At 37.3% G+C, this 20,286-nt stretch overlaps 1 protein-coding gene across 1 annotated transcript in view; it reads left to right on the top strand.

Annotated features, from left to right (window-relative positions):
* Positions 1-20,286, top strand: part of GIPC2 (GIPC PDZ domain containing family member 2) — a 75,290-nt gene that overhangs the window by 9,224 nt on the left and 45,780 nt on the right. Inside the window, exon 2 of the mRNA XM_045546424.1 lies at positions 19,603-19,788. Coding sequence (XP_045402380.1) covers positions 19,603-19,788 — 186 coding nt within the window. The remainder of the gene's footprint in view (positions 1-19,602; positions 19,789-20,286) is intronic.

The raw sequence follows: 20,286 nt of genomic DNA, 5'->3' as shown, positions 1-20,286 counted from the left end.
TTATTGATTGAATGAATAAACAAGGAAAACAGGGAAGTCTTACCTTTTACAATGTTGTATTTCTTCTGGAATAGTCTCTAGCCCATTTTGAAAAGTCCCTTCTATATTCTTTGTTTTAGTTGTCTATACAGTGAAGCACCTGTGCGTCTTTTTACAGCTCTCTGAATTTTTGGCTAGAACTATAGAAAAATGCCTACAGTTGTCAAATAATTTTGGGAAATGTATCTTGTGAGTTCATAATATGTATTAAAGGCTTTGAGAAGTCCACTAAAAGTTAAAAAAATCCAAGAATCTTTGTATTTATCATTTCCCATACTAATGTAGCCGTAGAACTCTCTCTTTTTTTCCTGCATAACACTCCTTGGACCAATATTCCAAGGTATATAATTTTTTAAATGCTGATTTTTTTCAAAAGCTATTCATCAGTTACTGTGTGATTAAAAATGTTCTCTGATAATTAATAACATTCTGATTAGTGAATGCTTATCTCTGTCATCTCATACTGAAGAACTCTACCAGATAGTTTCCATTTCATCCTTGTCCTCGGATACTTTTGCTGTTCTCTTCCCCTCATTATCCAACTTTGGGCCAGTCTCCCACGTCACTGGGCTTCAGTTTCTTCATAGGTTATGTGGGCTGGGTAGACTAGACTAGTGGTTCCCAAAGCTGGTTGCATCTCAGCTCTGGTGATCTTTTTAAAGAACACAGGCCTCACCCTTACAGATTTGGACTAGGGCCTGAGAATGTTGTAATTTTTAAAAGCTTCTCTGATATCTTTAGACAGCTGGCCTGTCATCCATCGGTAGATGGTTTGGGAGCCACTGGATTAAATGAAGAGGTCCAAGTTCCTTTCCAGCCTGAATGTTCCTCCAGAGCTTATGTATTCAATTAAAAATATTTGAGTGTCATCTTTATGCACAAAGTATTAAGGGACATAAAAAGGGTACTATGACAGTGTTTTGCTAGTGGATGGACTATAGAAATCCTTCAAATGGTAGAGACTCACGTGTATGTAACACATTGACTGCCACACTAGAAAAAAGAATTTTTTCCCTGGGGCCACAGTGTCTTATTATGAAAATAGAGTAAAAGCTTTGAAAACAAAATGATCCTTTCTAATTTAATGAAAAATTTGTTATTTTTTATTGTTTTCTGTACATGAGTTATATGCAACTTGAAAAATAGTTCATAAGGGTAGAGGTAAAGAGACATGTGAGTTACATATGCTTCACAAGGCCCCAGATTCAAAACTAGCGTGAGTTAAATACAACTCACATGGTAGTTAATATGTTAAATCGTCATTTAGAGATCACTTCTTTCTTATTAGAAAAGTGCTGGATAGAGACTTAAAACTAAAGTACTAATAGCACTCTGTCAATTAGAGATAAATAAAATCAAGATGAAGTGTTTTTGAACTCAATGAGGAATCTTGGAAAATAGAATTTTATGAATGTAATTCAGTAAGGCATAATAATACAAACTTGAAATAAGAAATTTTTGGAAGCTAAGGCATCTTTTTTGCTTTTATGACATCAAATATAATGCTTGGAAATTTGGGAGGGTGGTATCACACAAGTTCTTTTGTAGTTGCCTCAAAGCTTTATAGGTATAGGATATAGGTAGGATAGCTGTAATCATTTCATAAGATCTGTTCCTAATCTAACCTGTCTCATCTGTTGACTTTATGTCAGTGTTAACTGCAGCTCTCCTCTGGGATCCTCCTCTTCCCATCCACCTGTTGGCTGTCAGTCAATGAGGGTATACATAGTGTTTGCCCAGAGGCCACCAAAGGAAAGAGACTTCTGCTTTTGTGTTTCATTCACTGGCGTTACTAGCAAAAATTACTCTAGAAAGCATAAGACAGTGGAGCTACATACATAGTAAATGACATTATTTTAATTGAAAAGTTATATATATATAGATATATACATATATATGATAAAAATTCAAAAAATGGGGTCACGTCACCCAAAACCCAGAAGTACCTGCTATGACCACTTTCTTGGCTCTCTTTCTGGAAAAATACTCTGAATTTATAAATGTGTGTATCTGCAGACATGTGCATATCTGTGTGGGTATACCCCCATACACTTTTTTTAACCTTATGAGGAGCATACTGTACCTCTGTGCTATGTAGTTGGTAGTGGGAGAAGAGGAGAAGTAGATCTAAGAAGGAGACGCTGAGGTCCGGGAATGGCAGTCACTGGTATCCTTGAAGAGTCTCAGAGGGCCACCAGGGTGTCCCTTGTGCCAGGAGAGCTGCTACTGTGTCTTTGGTGATGCACCAAATTTTAATAATTTCTAAGAAGCCTACTTAATTCCTGAAAGGGTTTCCTGTGCTTCCTCTGCTTCCTTGTGTCTCCTTAGGATGAACCTTCATCACCTGAGATAAACAAAGGTGTTCCTTGAAACTCTCATTCAGAGAGCAGTAATTAATTAACAAATACCATTGGGCTAGAGATGCTTGCTGAAGGTGGATGGCTGTCACTGCTTCTCTGGGTTTGGATCCAAGAAATAGGCCTTCCTCACTCATCTTAGAAACTCCAGTCCTGCTGTTTGGGGTGTGCTCAGGATTCTGAGGTTTTGTTGATTACAATGAAGAATACAAAGTTGAAGCTTGGCCATGACTAATACCAGGGAGGTCCTGTGGCTTATATGGCTAAATGAAAGGCAAGAAGGGACTTAAGAGCTTGTCAGTGATAGAATGTTTGCTTTTTAGAAACATTTCTGACCCTCTGTAAGTAGTGGCTAAGAAACTTAAGAACTCAGGCATTCAGAAATGTATTTGCTATGTGTATAAAAATCTCCCTGGAGATAAATCAGAGCATATGTAGAGTGACAGTTCCAACCTTTTTTTTTTTCTTTTCTTTTGTTTTTTTGATGGCTAAAATCCAAGATCTGTATCTTGGTCTATAAAAGTCTCAGGTTCTTAAGTTACAGTGTTAAAGTGGCCTTAAAGGGATACACAATAACAAGGCTGAGGAAATAATAATTCTGTATCCAGTTTACACATCTGTGTACTTCATTAGTGTAGCAGTGGTTGTATGATTGGTGTTGATACTATGTCCTTTATGATCCGCGATCAGAGCCTTAATTTAACCTCCTGAAACTGCTCACATTTGATACTAGCAGTGTGTTCTTGGGTGTGGTTAAGTCATGATTCCTGTTACCTCTGTATTCCTTGGACTTTCCCCTTCCTATCTTGATTTTCCTGCCTCTAAGTAAAGGTGTATGGAGGAGGGGGAAGCATATCTTGAGAATTAAGGAGAAGGGAATTATTGTCGAATACCGATCACCACTTAACCTCTGCTATCTTAACTGAAATGGTTAATTCCTACCAGAACTCCCAGATAGATGAGGCACCTGGTGCTCAAATAAAGGTAAATTACTCAAGTTATACAGCCCAAATGGATGTCTTTGACCCCTAGGTCTGTCTGGCTCCAAAGCCCTCATTCTTTCCATTATACAAGTGATGGTTAACCTTATCAGACACCTGGTTGTTAGAGGTTAAGTAATTGCTCTACACTGTGAAATCAGGAGGAAAGAAAAAAGGGGAGAAAGCAACAAGAAAGGAAAACAAGGAGGAAGACCACCTATTTGTTTTATACTTTTAGAATCCATCTTATAGGACTGTAATTATAAAGAGTGAAACATGAGGTTGGTTTGTTAAATTTGTGATGTTCCAAGCTTTTGTAATACTCTGAAGTGTCACATGTTGCTGTGGCTATTTAACAGGTTTAAAGGGTCCTCAGGCAGCTAGGAAGTCAGGGTGGCATGAGAGGAAAGCACAGGCTTCAGGTTCAGTCAGATGGGGAGGTGAGTTTCAGGGTAGGGTGGCCTGTCCTGGGTTTGATTTTTAGAGATGCCACTTTCTAGCCTCCATTTTTCTTGCTGATAATATGTACAAATAAAATACCTACCTTATAGGATTGTTGTGAGAATTAAGTGAAATAGTGTGTTAAGTGACCAGAACATGGCTCAGTGTTAGTGTTCCTTCCCTCAAAAAAGATTTTCAATGACCCTTATTTTTGCAATTTTTCATTATCATTTTTCTACTCTAGACCTGTACAATTTTCCTTCTCCCAACATTTGCCTAAACCTGGAAAATAAAGAAAACAAACTTAAAAGTCTATTTTTTGTCTTTATATATGTATTTTATTTTTTCTTCAGTGACATTATGTTACATGGGTAATAAAAATGTAATGAAAATTTAAAATAAAAAATGCAATGCCGTTTGCTTTTCTTGCACTGCATACTCAGTGCTTATGGGAAATGATGGTGGCAAGAAGGAAACATAACAATGCACCTTCCTACCCCTACAGCAGTGTAAACTATTTAAGTAGAGTACAGATAATATAAGGATGACATAGTCATTGTTCCCAAGATAAGCAATTTTCATTCCATTACCACAGCTGCATAAAGGACAACTCTTAACCCACTATATTTCTTGAAAATATATCAGAGGAGACTCTAAGCATGAAGCTTAGCAATTTTCTCTCATAATACAAATCAGGTTAAATTATTGAGGTTCTCCTGTTTTCACAAATTCAAGGAGTCTAATTTTCTACTTCCACAGAAGCGAAGGGAAATAGCTGCTGGCTGTGCATGACAGTCTTAAGAATCCCTATCTCAGAGGAGATGCCATTTTGAAATTAGGTTAAATTAAACTCCTCAAAATTTGCCTTTGTGGGTGATCTAAATAATTGAACACATGATCCTAAGACAAGACATTTATAAATACAAATAGATGGCCCATCTAATGGGCCTCTTCTATCTATATTTTATTGTCAAAGATAATAGAATTGGAATCATAATAGAAAGTTTAGATTATCTAATTAAAAAGCTTATTTTTAAAAATCTTATTAAATGTGAGTTGATCTATGTTCACTTGTCATTTTTTCTAACAGCATAGAATTTATTAATAATGAATTTTGAGTTATTTCTCAGAGGACCAGAATCAATGACTTTGAGAGGGCAAAAAAAAAAAAGACTCTCCATTAGGAAAGATGAGGACAGAATGGCCGACTCAATACATCCAATGACAGGATGCTCTAGGTTAGGTGTCTTGAGGGAACCCAATAAAGAGTGTCTGTCCCTGCCTGGATCCTGAACAAATTGAAGCAAGGTAAAAAGGTCAGCATACAGAGAAACAAAATATATCCGTTATTGCTGATAAAGGTTATATTAAGAGGAAGGATATAATGAAGAAAATCAAAATTGCTTCCCTAACTGGACCCATAGAAATAGAACGACTTCCTTTGGGCCAGCCACCCTTGCAGAAGAGCCTGCCACCGGAGGAATAAGGAGAAAATACAATATCCATGAGTATTCTCAGAAGTAAGGGACTAGGAATGGTTTACCCCTACAATATTCCAAATTAGTACACTCACACAATGAGTGAGATGCATTAGGTAATGCTGAGACCAAATATCAATGAATTATAAGAACCAAATGTGTTACTAAATTTTGTTTTAGATAAACGTTTAAATTCACTAAGGATGCCACTGATTTCTGTTTGTAACTAATACATCATTACAGTTTTTGTTTATTTCTTAATGATAGCAGATAGGGCTTTGGTTATAATTCTGCTACGTTAATTTAGTGGAAGCTATCCAACAGCAATCTATTAAATTTTCCCTGTTACATTAGCATGATGGACTTTTAATGGATCTTTTAAAAGCCTATTTCTATACATGATCTTCAAACTAAACCATCTCAGTGTCGAATTTTATTATGGTAACTAATCTGGACTCCTTTGAGGGCTGCTTCAATAGACTTTAGTATAAACCTAATAAACTATTTCAGTCAACAAAGTTGACTATTATCAGTTAAGCTTGAGAAATAATAAATATGCCATTTTACTCAGAATTGTTTTGTATTGCATTTGCCAATGCTTATTCTGCTAAACCAAACATAACTTTTTATTAATATATGTATTAGTATTTCTTCGTGTCATATTTTTAGACATAGAGAATGCCTATGACAGAATTTGTCTCAGCATATAATTCTGTTCTACTTTCTTCTGTCACTGAACATTTAGAGCTAATTTCCAACTTTCTCCACACTCTTTAAGTCTCCTAGAATCTTGGTGATTGTGTTCAAGTCATGGACGCTTATATTTACTCCCAGGAAGCCCAGGATTGGGGGATATGGGGAAGATTACTTCAACGCCAAGGGATAGAAGAGGAGCTCTGCGACTGCCTTTTCCTAACGTCTACATCATATGATTTTCTTTTATTTCATGCTGTCTTTGTCCCAGCATTCGGAAATGGGAACATGCTTATTTGATCAGCTTAATAGGAAATGCATTATAAATAGGTGAGCAGGCTGGGCATGGTGGCTCATGCCTGTAATCCCAATACTTTGGGAGGCTGAGGCAGGAGGATCGCTTGAGGCCAGGAGTTTGAGACCATCCTGGGTAACCTAGTGAGATATATTCTTTGCAGAAAAAAAAAAAAAAAATCAGCTGGGCCTGTTGGCAGGCCTGCAGTCCCAGCTGCTTGGGAAGACTGCTTGAGACCAGGAGTTTGAGGTTACAGTGAGCTGTGATCAGGCCACTGCGCTCCAGCTGGGGCAACAGAGCAAGAGTCTATCTCCAAAAGGAAAAAAAAAAAAGTGACCATATAATTTATACTCCAAACTCAGATACTTCATAGAGTGAAAGGGACGGTATTTATATTTACTCTGGGACAACAGGGATAAACTGGGACCTGGAGTTATCTTAATTATACCAAATTGCCTGCTAGAAAAGGAGAAAGAAAAAAAAATATGATGTAAGAAAGTTTATCATATCCTTGCTAATTAAGTACCAACAATACATAAGCCCTTTCCTGGGCAATAAGAAAGGTTTCACCTTATAGGTATTTGGGGAGGAATGGCAGGGGGGACTAGTGTGGTCATAAAAATAGAAGCAGGTAGTGAGGGCTCAGCGTCAGCACCCAGCCTGGAGCCAGGAGACTGGTACTTCTCGTCCTGGCTCTGGCTTGGTGACACATTCTGGGAGTTGAGGATGGAGCCCAAGGGTAGCCTGTCAGCTTCTTTGGCCCTGCTTGGCTCTCTCCCTGTCTACCCTAAGTGCTCTGCCTGCCCGGACACCGGGAGTCTGGCGGGCAGCGTGGCAGTAATGTTGGCAGCAGAGGCTGGGGAGAAGCTGCTTAGTGAGAGCGGGGAGGGGGAGCTATAATAAACAGCTCCGAGCAAAGGTCAGTCTTCAGCCAGGGCTGTGCCCTGGTGTCTCCAAGTCTGTGACAGAATTCTATTCTTGGCAGCTCTTCTCCACCTTTTCCTGTTCTCAGTTTCTTGGGCTGTGTATCCCTGGGTCCAAAATTGAGCAACCCTGAGGTTGGAGGAATCCTCATGCACCTTCCAGATTCACGGCTCACCTCACCTGTGTGTTCAGTCACACCAGCCCTACTCGTAGGTGCATTTTCTTATGCTCACAAACTTCCTCATGAGTAATTTAAGTATCTAAGGTGGCTAGTGAGTTTCCCTTCACTCCCCTCTTCTGAATTCTTTGTCACCCTCATCTAGGGGACCCGATAGTACATTTTCCTGATGTCTTTCATGTGTCCTAATGTCCTCGTTTTGAATAAAAATCAATTCATATTTTCTCTCTCTCAAGATGTTTGACAATTTCTCAAGTGGTCGATATTTTCCCCATAAAGTGCTCATCTCTTTCTGTCAGAATTTTTGTTCTAAGGAATAGTGAGGATTAGACTGTCTTCCCTCATTGCTCCATCTGGACGCCATGGTTCACCATGCTTGCTTTCCAATTTTCCACGATTCATTTGGGTGGTTCTTAAATATTCGCATGCTCTTTAGACATTTCACTGTAAGGGTTAGAAGTCAGCCTCCTGGGCCAATGTGAACACAGTGCTACGTGAGCCTTCTGCCAAACACATTTGAAAGTTTTGTTTAAGGATCCTTTTGAGGTCTAGTGGGTATCGTTTGCAAATTATATTTATATATTTGTTTGGAAAACTGGAAAGTTTAATTCTCAAGTCTCTTTTCTAATAATTTTCATTTATAATCATTATGTTTTATAAACATTCTATTGTTCCAGGGTGTAAAATGTCTCCTGTTATAGTCTCTCCTTGCCTAGTTAGGTTCTCTTCCAACTTTAGTGTCGAACAACTGGAAGCTTTTAGGAAGATACGTGATTCAGAAAGCTGGAGAATTTGCAACTGCACCTGATGAGGGGGAATTGCAGTGATTTATGATGTCTTTCAAATTGGCATGTAACCTTGTGGCATTATTAGACTAGGATAAGCTCAGATATCTCCTCTGACTGTAAGAATAGTGTGGGAGGGGATGATATATATAGTTATACATATTTGATTTATCTTGTTGGTTTAGTGTCTGTGTAATGTCCACAAAGGCAAGACTAAAACCTATCCTTATTCTTTTAACTTTTTCTTGTGCTTCAAGGATTGCTTTAGGATTTTGATTTTCTTGTATACATAGTTGCCTTTATCAGAGTTCATTAGTAAAAAAAATAAAAAATTCTTTTGGTTATTCTAGGAAGTCAATTGATTCAAAATATGAATTTGACTGTCTTTCTAATTTTTTTGAATAGAATTCTTTTTGACATATTATTTTACTCCTTAAAAATACTGAAAAAAAAAAAAAAAAAAAAAAAAAAAAAAGCTATTGTCCTGGAGAAGAAGAAAGAGTACAAAGGGTGATTCACCTTTTATTTAAGGCTTGCCACTGCTGACCCAGGGCAGCTAATTTAGAAGTGAATCATTTATAGAAAGTTCTACACAGTTCAAGGCAGGGCTTTATACAATATCCTCATGAAGGTCTAAATAGAGCATACAGTGTCATGTTTCTAAATATCTGTCTTGTTGCCAATTTTATCTTCCAATCTGTGAAACTTGTTTCTAGATGACTGTAGCTATTGACAAGGTGAAGGCAAAGGCACTGTATATATAAAATGATGTATATTTTAAAATAAATCTTAGAAATTTGATGCATGTATTATATTGGGAAAATAATAAGCATGAAATTTTAAATGACTGTGTTTATAATACAAACACTCGAATATAACTTGTCAGTTTTAAAATTAACAGGAAGAAATTTAAAAATTACTTATAGTAATTCAGATTAAACAATAATATATTATTGCTAGTTTGATATTTATTAAACCATCTAATATGTTTGGCTTTTAAAGTCCAATTACAAATGGCTCCTTTTTGCAAGCTGTCTTACTCCTTTTAGGAAGTAGGTGTTTTACTAAATAAGCACACTGTATATGGTTTCATATAGAGTATAAAACTGTATAGTCTCTGTGTCTTCTAGGAGTTTTTAATTCAAAATTGAGTTTATATTTACATGACAGCTATAGTATCATGGGTTACAAAAAGCCCAAGAGTCTGAATTCTAGTTTTGACTTTGTCATTCACTAGCTATCTAACTTTAGACAAATTATTTAACAAGTCTGAACTGGTTTTCTCCTCTGTGCAGGGCATATTGATATTTGTCTTCATGACTGGACTTGCAAGGATTAGTTGAGCTAATGCATTAGGCAGTGACCAGTAAATTAGATGTCCCTTTGCAGATATCAGGTGTCAGGCATTGTGGGGAAAAGAGGTTGGAGTTGGACAACCAAGGTTGGAGTCCCAGCTGTACCAAATACTATTAGGTTATTAAGTATGAAATGTCTGATTTCTTTAAGTACTAAGTTTGACAGTTGATATCTCTGACATTTTACTTTGACACTTCTTGTTTTATTTTTATTGTGAAGGTACATCCTCAGACTTTCAAACATGTGTTTTGGCTTGTGATTATCTTTCAAATTTTTTTTAGAGCAATTTTTGTGAAACTATGGATAAGTCAAAAATTCATGTTATTTTCAAATATGAGTTCCATTGTGGAACCAATGCAGCACAGACAGCTCGAAATATTAATATCAACAAAGTGTTTGGGAAAGATGTGGATGAATGCACTGTACGTTGATGGTTTGAGAAGTTCCATTCTGGTTATTTTAATTTTGAAAAGGAGCCAGACGGGGACCTGAGACCAAGGTGGATAATGATGAGCTGAAAGTTGTAGTGGAAGTGAATCCATCTCAACCTACCCCTGAATTAGCAGCAAGGTTTAATGTTACTATTCCAACAATAATGGACCATTTAAACCAATGGGCAAGGTAAAGAAGCTGGATAGATGGGTACCGCATGAATTGAGTGTCAGCGCAGAAATTGCCTCGAAGCTTGCCTTTCTTTGCTGTCACTACATAAACACAAGCCATTTCTGTACTGTATTGTTATGTGTGATGAAAAATGGATTCTTTTTGACAATCACAAGCATTTAGCACAATGGTTGGATAAGAACGAAAGTGCTGAAACGCAGACCAAAACTGAATATTCATCAAAAAAAAGCTAATGGTGTCTGTTTGGTGGTTTAGTGCTGGTATTATCCACTACAGCTTCATGAAACCTGGTCAATCGATTACAGTGCATGTAATTGATGCGGATTACAGCAGATGTAATGCAACCAATTGGATGAAATGATAAGGATGCTTGCAATTAAGCAGCTGAGATTGGTCAATAGAGACAGGCCAATCCTCTCACAAGATGACGCTTAGCCACACAGCGCACAAACGCTGCTCAAACTGCAGAAGTGGGACTTGGCAACTCTCTGTCATCCACTGTATTCACCAGACCTTGCACCAACTACCACTTCTTCCAGGCTTTGGAACACTTCTTGCAAGACAAAATATTCAATTCTCAACAATATGTGGAAAACACCTTTCACAATTTCATTGCCACTTGCTCTCCAGACTTCTTCACTGCTGGCATAAATAACCTACTGTTAAGATGGCAAAACTGTGTTGATAGTTTAGGCACATACTTCGATTAATCATACTGCTTCTTGTTTGAGATCTAATAAACTACACGTTTGATTTGAAATCAGACATTTCACATTTAATGACCTAATACTTATATGACGCTACACAAGCCATTATATCCCAGTAAGCCTTTATTTTCTAAGCTGTAAAAAATGGTATAACGATATCTCTCATACAGAGTTGTAAGAATTCAGTGAGGTAACTTATGAAAATAGCTGGTATGCACAAGTAATCAATGTTTCTTGGACCTTAATATTGATTAAATGAAAAAGAATCCTTGCTGACCTTCATCTCCCTAGCTCCTTTGCATTCGCAGTACAGTATATCACTGGAAGTGGGAACCAGTATCCAAACCGTATACAACTCAGAGGGATAAGCAGTTGCCCCAGTCTATCAATATAATTGAAGAATAGTTTGAATTCTAAAAGTTCCTTGACACAACACATTTACTAAATATTTTTGGCAAGGGGTGTTAGGTAGCATAAGACACACAGAGCTTTAAAGACAACGCACGTGATTGGGAGAAGAAAAAAAAATAGAAAAGAATAAAAAGAATAAAAAGAAGCTCTGTGTTTTGAATGATGTAATTCTGTCCCTGTGGCTTGGCTAAAGCTGATCCTTTCTGTCAGGGTAGGTGGGTAATCTTTTCTTCACAATAATTATTTTGTTCTTAGTTTCAGGTTGTTTCTAATTTCTGCCATTTTAAGGACTATTAACTAGATGGGGGTAAAATAATAATTTTTTTCCTTTGAGACTTAGATGATAAGAACAGTCCAGATAAAACCTTAGTCACTAACAAAGGAAACATAATCCAAGTGGTTTTCTTATATGTAAATATGTAATATTAACTCCTGATAAAAGTATGGTTTAGGCTGGGCACAGTGGCTTACATCTGTTATCCTAGCACTTTGGGAGGCCAAGGCAGGAGAATCACTTGAGGACAGGAATTCAAGACTAGCCTGTGCAACGTAGCGAGACCTTGTCTCTGCAAAAAATAGAAAAATTAGCTGGGCATGGTGGTGCACACCTGTAGTCTCAGCTACGAGGTAGGCTGAGGCAAGAGAGTTGCTTAAGCCCAGGAGTTTGAGGCTGCAGTGAGCTATGATGATGTCACTGCACTCTAGCTTGGGCAACAGAGCAAGACCATGACTCAAAAAAAAAAAAAAAAAAAAAAAGTGTGGTTTAATTACTAGGTTTATTATTATGCATTTTCTCTTTATTTTCTATAATGACATTGGCTGATATTTCTATAATGTTTGAGATAAGTATAAAAAGTAAGCAAAGTTCTTAGAAGATTGAAATGTAGGAAAGTAGTCATATAAAAATATTTAGTAATACTGCTACTTTAGATAACCACAAAAGGTAATTATTCCAGTTGCTTACGTTTAAAATCATATCCACAAATAATGTAATTCCAGTTACATAAGCCCATAATTTCTTTCAGGGAGCTTTGGAACATGTAGAATCTTTGGCCAGCTCAGTTCCTGTTTAAGGAAGGCATTAAACAAAAGAAAGTTGGAAGTGGACTTCCTGGAGTTTTAAACATGAATTTGACATGTTTTAGGAGAGATTTGTTAACCTGTTTGTGGATCAGAATATCTTTTGAAGCAGTAATGACAAATGATTTATTTAACATTATTCACAAAACACATTCGTGGAGTATATAATGGTGCCACAGGAGAAAAAGCAATATGAATTTATATTAATGGCCCTGTGCAATACTTCCAACTTTTATCATCCTAGCCATGTTGAATTTCAATGATGAATAATCGTAACTATGTGGTAAGAATTTGAAAATACTAAAGAAAATAGCAATTGAAATATAAATGAGCAGTAAAAATACTACTGTCTATGTGTTGTTCTTCAATGACAAAAAAGTCAAATGATAACATAGTTTATGGGGAGAAATGCAATCTATCCTGGTTATATTTAAAAGGAGCAAAATCTGATATATTCAGGAAAATTCATGCAGTTTAAGAAGCTATCAAGCATAGGCGTAAATATCATTATTTAAGAAGCATCCATATTCCAGGAATAATAAATACTATTAATAATATAAATAATATCTTTTTATATTTAAATAGAGCTTTTCAGTTGAAAAAGTACTTTTATGTATAGCTTCTTATTGAATTTTTGTAACAACTGTTTGATGTAGACCAAGCTTTACAGATGCCACAATTACATGAGGATTAAAGGAGGTCATATGACTCGACTAAACTCACTGAGATTGAAGATTGAAGGGTATGGACTTGGGACTAGGTTCAAGATTGTTATCTCTTAATGCATTACTTTCTTCTCTTGTCTTTCCTTTTATCGCTTTTCTACTTAACAACCATTACAAGCATGAGATAGCTCCACTCTAGAGATTTATTTTGCTGATATCGGAAGTAAGGAAGAAGCCCTGTCTAAAATTTTTGTTAGAGGGGATAGAATATGAAATTAGGATGCCATGATACCTCAGTGCATTGAAAGAAACAAAACTCACTGTATACTTCACAGAGTTATTTTTAAAGACCAAATGAGATAGTAGGCAGAAAGAACTTTTAAACTATGAAGAGTTATGTAGATATAAGGTATCATGTTTCTATCAATTAGGAATCTTTTAGTTGAAAGCAACAGAAAGTCCAACCCAGAATGTCTTGATGAAATTTATTGGCTCCTGTAACTAAACATTCTAGAATAGAATACTATACATCAGGTGGGGTGTTTCAGCTGCAAATAACAGAGAACTACTTACTCAAACTGGCTAAAGCAGGGTAACTTATTTTACATAAAATAGGGAGAGTGGGCTCCGAGTGGGTTAACAGAGCAACTCACCAATGTCATCAGGACCTAGGTTTATCCCATCTTTTTGCTTTGCCATTCTTGGCATTGATATTTTCCTTGGCTGGCAGTAAGGTAGTGATGGAAGTTTCTAGATCACACACAGATAAGGCAACATCCAGGGGAAGAAAGTGATTCTCTGCGTTTTTTTATTAGGAGTAAAAAAATCTTTCCCAGAAGCTTCACGGACATCTTCCTCCCGTGTGTTACTGTCCAGCATTGGGCCACATGCCTACCGCCCAACCACCACCGAGACTACTTCAGTTTTATGCCTTTAACAGGGAACAAGAATAATTTTCCTCCGAAGTAGTGATTCCCCTACCTTTTAGACAGCAGGGACTGGTTTCCTGGAAGACAGATTTTCCAGGGTCGGGGGTGAGAGCGGGGGAGGGGGCGGGGCGCCGATGCCTCGGCTCCATCTTAGATCCTCCATCTTAGATCCTCGCGCATCGGGTTTTCACCGGGAGCCGACCTGGGTCCCTCGCGCGCGTGCGCAGTACGGTTCGGCGCCCATGAGGCTCTGTGGCCGCGGCTGGTCTGACGGCTGTGGGTGCAGGTGGGGCTTCGCTGTCCTCCCGCTGTGTGGCCCGGTTCCTGGCAGGGGACAGGTGTTGGGGACCGCAGCGCCAAAGCACATGGGATGGATGTATAGATACCTGGGGATAGTGTTAGGAGGGGGAAAGAGTGGACAACTTCCAGTGCCCACTACTGACTATCTTTGGGTAAGTCTGGACCCAGAGGCTCTTTGTGTCAGGGTTGTTCTCAGGCCCACTCTGATGTTTACAGTGCTAACTGTAGTAGTTTTAGACTTCACTTAATTTAGAGAGAGGAAAAAGAGCGAGCCACCTTTCCAGTAGCTTCTGTGGAAAAGAGAAGAAGATTCTTTCCCTAGAAAACCCAACAAATTCTTTCTTGGATTTAGCTTACCTAAATTGGAACATGAATCAATCATTAAATGATTTAAACCTAATCCTGATTCATTCCCAATGGAACTGAGGAGAGCGTCCCTCCTATCCAAACTACCATGTGACGCAAAATGGGGAAGAGAAGTTTCCAAAGGAAAATTAGGGAGAAAGGATATAGATACTATAGCTATTGATGTCCAACACAGTAGTAACAATTCAAAGCCCTCCCTCATCACTGGCCCCAAAGGGGAATAGCTTTCTCCTTCAATTAATCAATTTCTCCCTATAGATGAAGTATAGTGATAGGGACACAATAAGATAAATAAGATAGTGAGATAAAATCCCTGCTTCCTGAAAGTTTACAAAGCAGTATGTGGTGGTAAGTCCCACAGGAGATGGGTGAAGTCTATTAGGTTTATATAAGATAAAGAAATAATTTTACCTTAGGGTAATAATAGTAGAAAAAATAATAGAAAATTAGCTAGGCATCATTGTATGGGGAAGACTTTGACAGACACAGAAGTTGGGTTCAAGTTATGGCATATTTGGCCAAGGGAGTAACATGAGCAGATATTATAGAAATGGGAAAAATAAAAAGTATAAAATTGATAAAGACACGAAATGCTAGAACTGAGCTGCCCAATATTGTAGGCACTAGCCAAAAATGGGTACCAAGAACTTTAAATGTGGGTGATTAGTCCAAATAGAAATAAGATATAAGGATAAATACATACTAGATCTTAAAAACCTAATACAAAAATGTAAGCTATCCTATTAATTTTTATGTTGATTATATGTTGAAATGATAGTATTTTGTATATACCGGGTTATATAATTGGACTGTGTACATTAAATTAATTTCACCTATTTTTACTTTTGTTAGTATGACTATTAGAAAATGTAAAATTATGTGGCTCACAGTGTATTTCTGTTGGGCAGTGATGCTCTAGAAAATGGAGTGAGTACTCCATCAATGTTAAGGAAATAGGCAATGATGGCATAAAAGCACCAAATGTAGATACCCCGGAAGGTGTTGATGATGTTTTTTGTTGTAAAATGAATCCTTAAGATTATATTTAGTGAATCAGTCATTTTCCTTATGTTGCATAATACCTTGGCACCATAAGTTTACTTTTTATTTAGTTTAGTTTGTCCACCAAAGAGTGTAAAAAAACAAACAAACAAAAACCCCCCACAATGTTAAGTACTGCATTTTACTGCCTGTTATCTAGCATACTTAGACTCTGGAAGCAAATATTTCTTAGAGGAACATTGATAATATGACCACTTCCCTGTTAATTTTCTTGTTTTTTTATTCTTTTTTAAAAAAAAGTCAGCTTTCTCATGTTGAATCCATCATATTCTCTTAAACATTTATTAGTTGTGTTAATTGGATAAAGTTAATTTTCTCATTTATAAAATATGGATGATAAGAGCTAGTATATGGGTATACTGTATTGAGTGAGGTAAGTGAATGTGCTTTGTAAATGCCATTCAGATATAAACTGAGCGAGGCACTATGTTAGACATTGTGGGACAGACAACGATGACTAAGATCTCCTTTCTCTTAACAGAGTGAGAGTGACAAATAGGTGTGTTAAGCCAATTGGACTTCAAGGCAAGGTGACTCAGATACTTAAATGAGGTACTAGATTTATATTATGTGAGCAAAGTGGAAAGAGTGATTGACTCCGCCTGGGCTGTCACATTCGAGCAGGGTCTCGATAGACAAGGACATTGGGGTGGTGTGGGGACAGTGGACAGCCATTTTAGATTTTGGATTGAGGGAACTGTATGAATGAGGGTGGGAAAGTTCACAGTATGTACTTGAGGTTCCTTTTGATTTATATATTCATGATTTTTGATGAATGGATGAATGAGCAGGACTTTTGCATCATTTAGAAGGTAGTATATCACTTTATTGTTTTGCAGTTCAAAATACAGTATCCTTGAGGATGTGTTTGAATGTCTAGACTTTTATCACATCCTTAGAGATGTATTTGCTGACAGTTGTGCATTGATATTGTGTGCGTGGTAGATTCTTATTCTTCCTTGAAGAACTGATCTTATTCTCCTGTGATGTCATGGAGTCCTAGTGACCTGCTGTTCTTACTACACCTCCCAGAGGCCATCACATTCCTGCAGGTTTGCAGCATGACTTCCCATGGAGCTCCATTCAGTGAAAGATATAGTTGGCTCCACTCCTTCCAGGAAAAAAAAAAAAAAATGCCTTGCCTGCCAACTTTTGGCTGCCTGGATTGGAATGCTATTCTGCAGGAGAGGAAGCATGATGGTAAAGGGTTCTACCTACAGGAAATCTAGTATTTGCTCTGCAGTGATGAAGCATGTGAAAAGTTGAAAGAAAGGAAGCAAAGGAAGTGGCTTAGTAATTAGTTCAGTTTGTGTGAGATTTCCTTTTTTAAGAAAATCTTTAACAGGAAATCTATCCTGTTACCCCATCATTATGTTTGAAAGTTTTATTTCCTATCTCACTGGTAAGCTGCTTTTATATTAGTGGTGTTTGGGATCCACTATGAATAACATTGACAGATGCACAAGGCAAAAAAAACCAAGGAGAAAACTGTTATTTCTTCTACTTACTTCCCATTGTTTTGAGAAGAATAATCAGAAAAGCTGTTTTCTATGCTTAGTCCCTTCTCCCTCTACCCATTCATCATAATTTTTGTCAGTGAGCTAATTATTTTGAATCAGAGTTAGGTGCCATTCTTGGCTCAACTGACTTTTTCCCCTCTGGGAATATCAGAGTTTTTACAATAGAGAATATTTGTAAAAATTTACTATCTACAAAGCTGAATGTATTTTGCCCTAGCCAGGAACATAAGGCATTAACTTAAAGGCTTACCAAAGCCTGGGTTCAAAAAGGATGAAGGCAGTAGTTTTCCCCTGAAGGCTTTCATTATTTTGTGCCCCATGACACACCTCTAAAGATCTGGTCTGAGCTTGGCTGACCACTCTGAACCTTTAGTTGTATAGCAGAGAAAGTTTTATTTTATGAAGCTCTTCTAATTTAGACACGTTTTGACATGGCCTAAAAAGCCATTCAATAAGTTGTAATCGCACCCTGTTTTTGAGCCTCATGAGGATTATGGATGTGTTAAGGCTTAAGGTTTGGGTGGGAATTAGGATTGGTGTAAAACTAGGGATACTGGGAGAGAGTTGAGAGAATGAAGTAAAGCTGGGGGTAGAGGAAAGGCCAGTAATATCTGTGGTAAACATTGCTTGATAATCAAAAGAAAAAGTTAAGAAAAATTACATTTAGCCATTTTGGCTTAAAACAGCATATTAAAATGCCCTTCCTTGGTTTGGTACATAGAATGTACTCACTAAATGTTGTTGAACTTAATTTTTTAACCAATGACATGTTCTCAATCTTCCTTATCTACTATGATTTGGGCTTTACAAATTACTTAGATTATGATTGACAAAATTAGGAGTAGCACTGCACATTTTAGTAAAATGAGCCATATTTTTGAAGGAAAGCATAAAAAATCTCTTTAAAATCTCCACACAAATTTTCACTGTTTGGTTTCTTTTTTGTTATTTTTCTACCATCATGTGAATTTGGGCAAGTTGTTTTAACTTCTCCAGACCTCAGTTCCCTCTTTTTTAAAATTAAGGGTTTAGATGAATTAGTCTTTAAGATCCATTTTAGCTCTAAAATGCTTTCATTTTAACACCTCGTTCACTAATTAAATTGCTTTTTTCAAGGACTAGAATGCAAGATAAATCAAAATTTCCACATTAAAAAAAAATGAGCTGGGCATGGTGGCTCATGCCTGTAGTCCTAGCTATTCTGCCTCCTGCTGAGGCAGGAGGATCGCTTGAGCCCAGGAGTTTGAGGTTATGGTGAGCTATCATTGTGCCACGGCACTCCAGCCTGGGAGATGGAGCGAGATCCTAGCTCTTAAAAGAAAAAGTATTTACCAGTTTTCAAATATAGGCTTATAGGTTTGCCTATAGTTTTATTGTAGTGTACCACATCATGCAGTATATACCATCATGCAGACCTTTGGGAATATAACCTTTGATTTGAGCATTGCAAAGGATAGGCCACATAGTTTAAACTTCTGTGAACACTTTGAAGTTGGTGAGATATGAACTCAAGTCCTTGGCTCTGACAAGTACTGTCTATGTGACCTTAGGCAAATTACTTAATCTTGCCAACCCTTGATATCCTCTTTTGCAATATAGGGATAAAAATGTAGTTTATAAAATTATTGTGAGGATTACGTGAGATAATGAATGTAAATTGCCAGATTCTATCCAGCCAATATAAAAACACATTTTATGATGTAACATTTAATTGTTTTATTTTTATTTATTTATTTATTTATTTTTGAGACATGGTCTCACTCTGTTGCCCGGGCTAGAGTGCCCGGTGTCATCATAGCTCCCTGCAACCTCAAACTCCTGGGCTCAAGTGATCCTCCTGCCTCAGCCTCCTGAATATCTGGGATTATAGGCATGTGCCACCATGCCTGGTTAATTTTCTATTTTTTGGCCGGGTGCGGTGGCTCACGCCTGTAATCCTAGCACTCTGGGAGGCCAAGGCGGGTGGATCGTTTGAGCTCAGGAGTTGGAGACCAGCCTGAGCAAGAGCGAGATCCCGTCTCTACTAAAATAGAAAGAAATTATATGGACAACTAAAAATATATATAGAAAAATTTAGCTGGGCATGGTGGCGCCTGCTTGTAGTCCCAGCTACTCGGGAGGCTGAGGCAGAAGGATTGCTTGAGCCCCCAGGAGTTTGAGGTTGCTGTGAGCTAGGCTAACGTCACAGCCCTCTAGCCTGGGCAACAGAGTGAGACTCTGTCTCAAAAAAAAAAAAAAAAAAAAAAAAAAAATTTTTCTATTTTTTTGTAGAGATGGGATATTGCTGTGTAGTTCAGACTGTGATGTAGCCTTTTAAACTGAGGACAGTTTCACTGAAATATTTATGAATAAATTAATGACAGAATGTAGTCATGATAGAAACTGACCTAAAATATTTCTTTTTCTTTGCAGATCTTATATTGTACTTTAAACACGCCTAAAGTTGACATGGAAAAACTCCTAGGAGGACAAATAGGACTGCAAGATTTGATCTTTGCCCACGTGAAAGGAATCAAAAAAGAAGTGAATGTGTATAAATCTGATGATTCACTTGGTCTCACCATTACAGACAATGGTGTTGGCTATGCTTTTATAAAGGTAAGTTTTAAAAATTAACAGTGTGACCTAATTGAGGATAGCATTTAAGAAAATCGACCAGGTCAAAGGAATTTAGAAATGATCTTCAGAGTGAGAGCTGGCTCTGCAGGGATGCATGAATTGGTGATGTTTCACTTTCACTTTAAAAATATCCGAAGATATTATTATTATTTTTTGTTTGTTTACCATTTCCTAGACTTTCTTCCTTTTAGTTTAAACTTCTGTAGAATTTATAACTAACTGAAAAGGAAAATCTGGCCCTGGTGCCTACTCATTATCCGTGTAAGCTTTCCCAGGTCTGTAGCTCTAACATCTGATGACTTTCAGGCTGATTGCCATTGAGTTAGTGTTACTTCCAACTGCACATACTTCTGGCTACCTTATTTCTTTAAAAATGCTCTTCAGAATTTTCTGAACTATGTACAATTTGCCCTCTGTATCCGTGGGTTCCATAGTGGATTCAATCAGCTGCAGATTGAAGATACTTTTTAAAAAATT

Source organism: Lemur catta, chromosome 3 (assembly GCF_020740605.2).
Source record: "Lemur catta isolate mLemCat1 chromosome 3, mLemCat1.pri, whole genome shotgun sequence".
Taxonomy (NCBI): domain Eukaryota; kingdom Metazoa; phylum Chordata; class Mammalia; order Primates; family Lemuridae; genus Lemur; species Lemur catta.
This window is presented reverse-complemented; position numbering and strand designations above follow the sequence as displayed.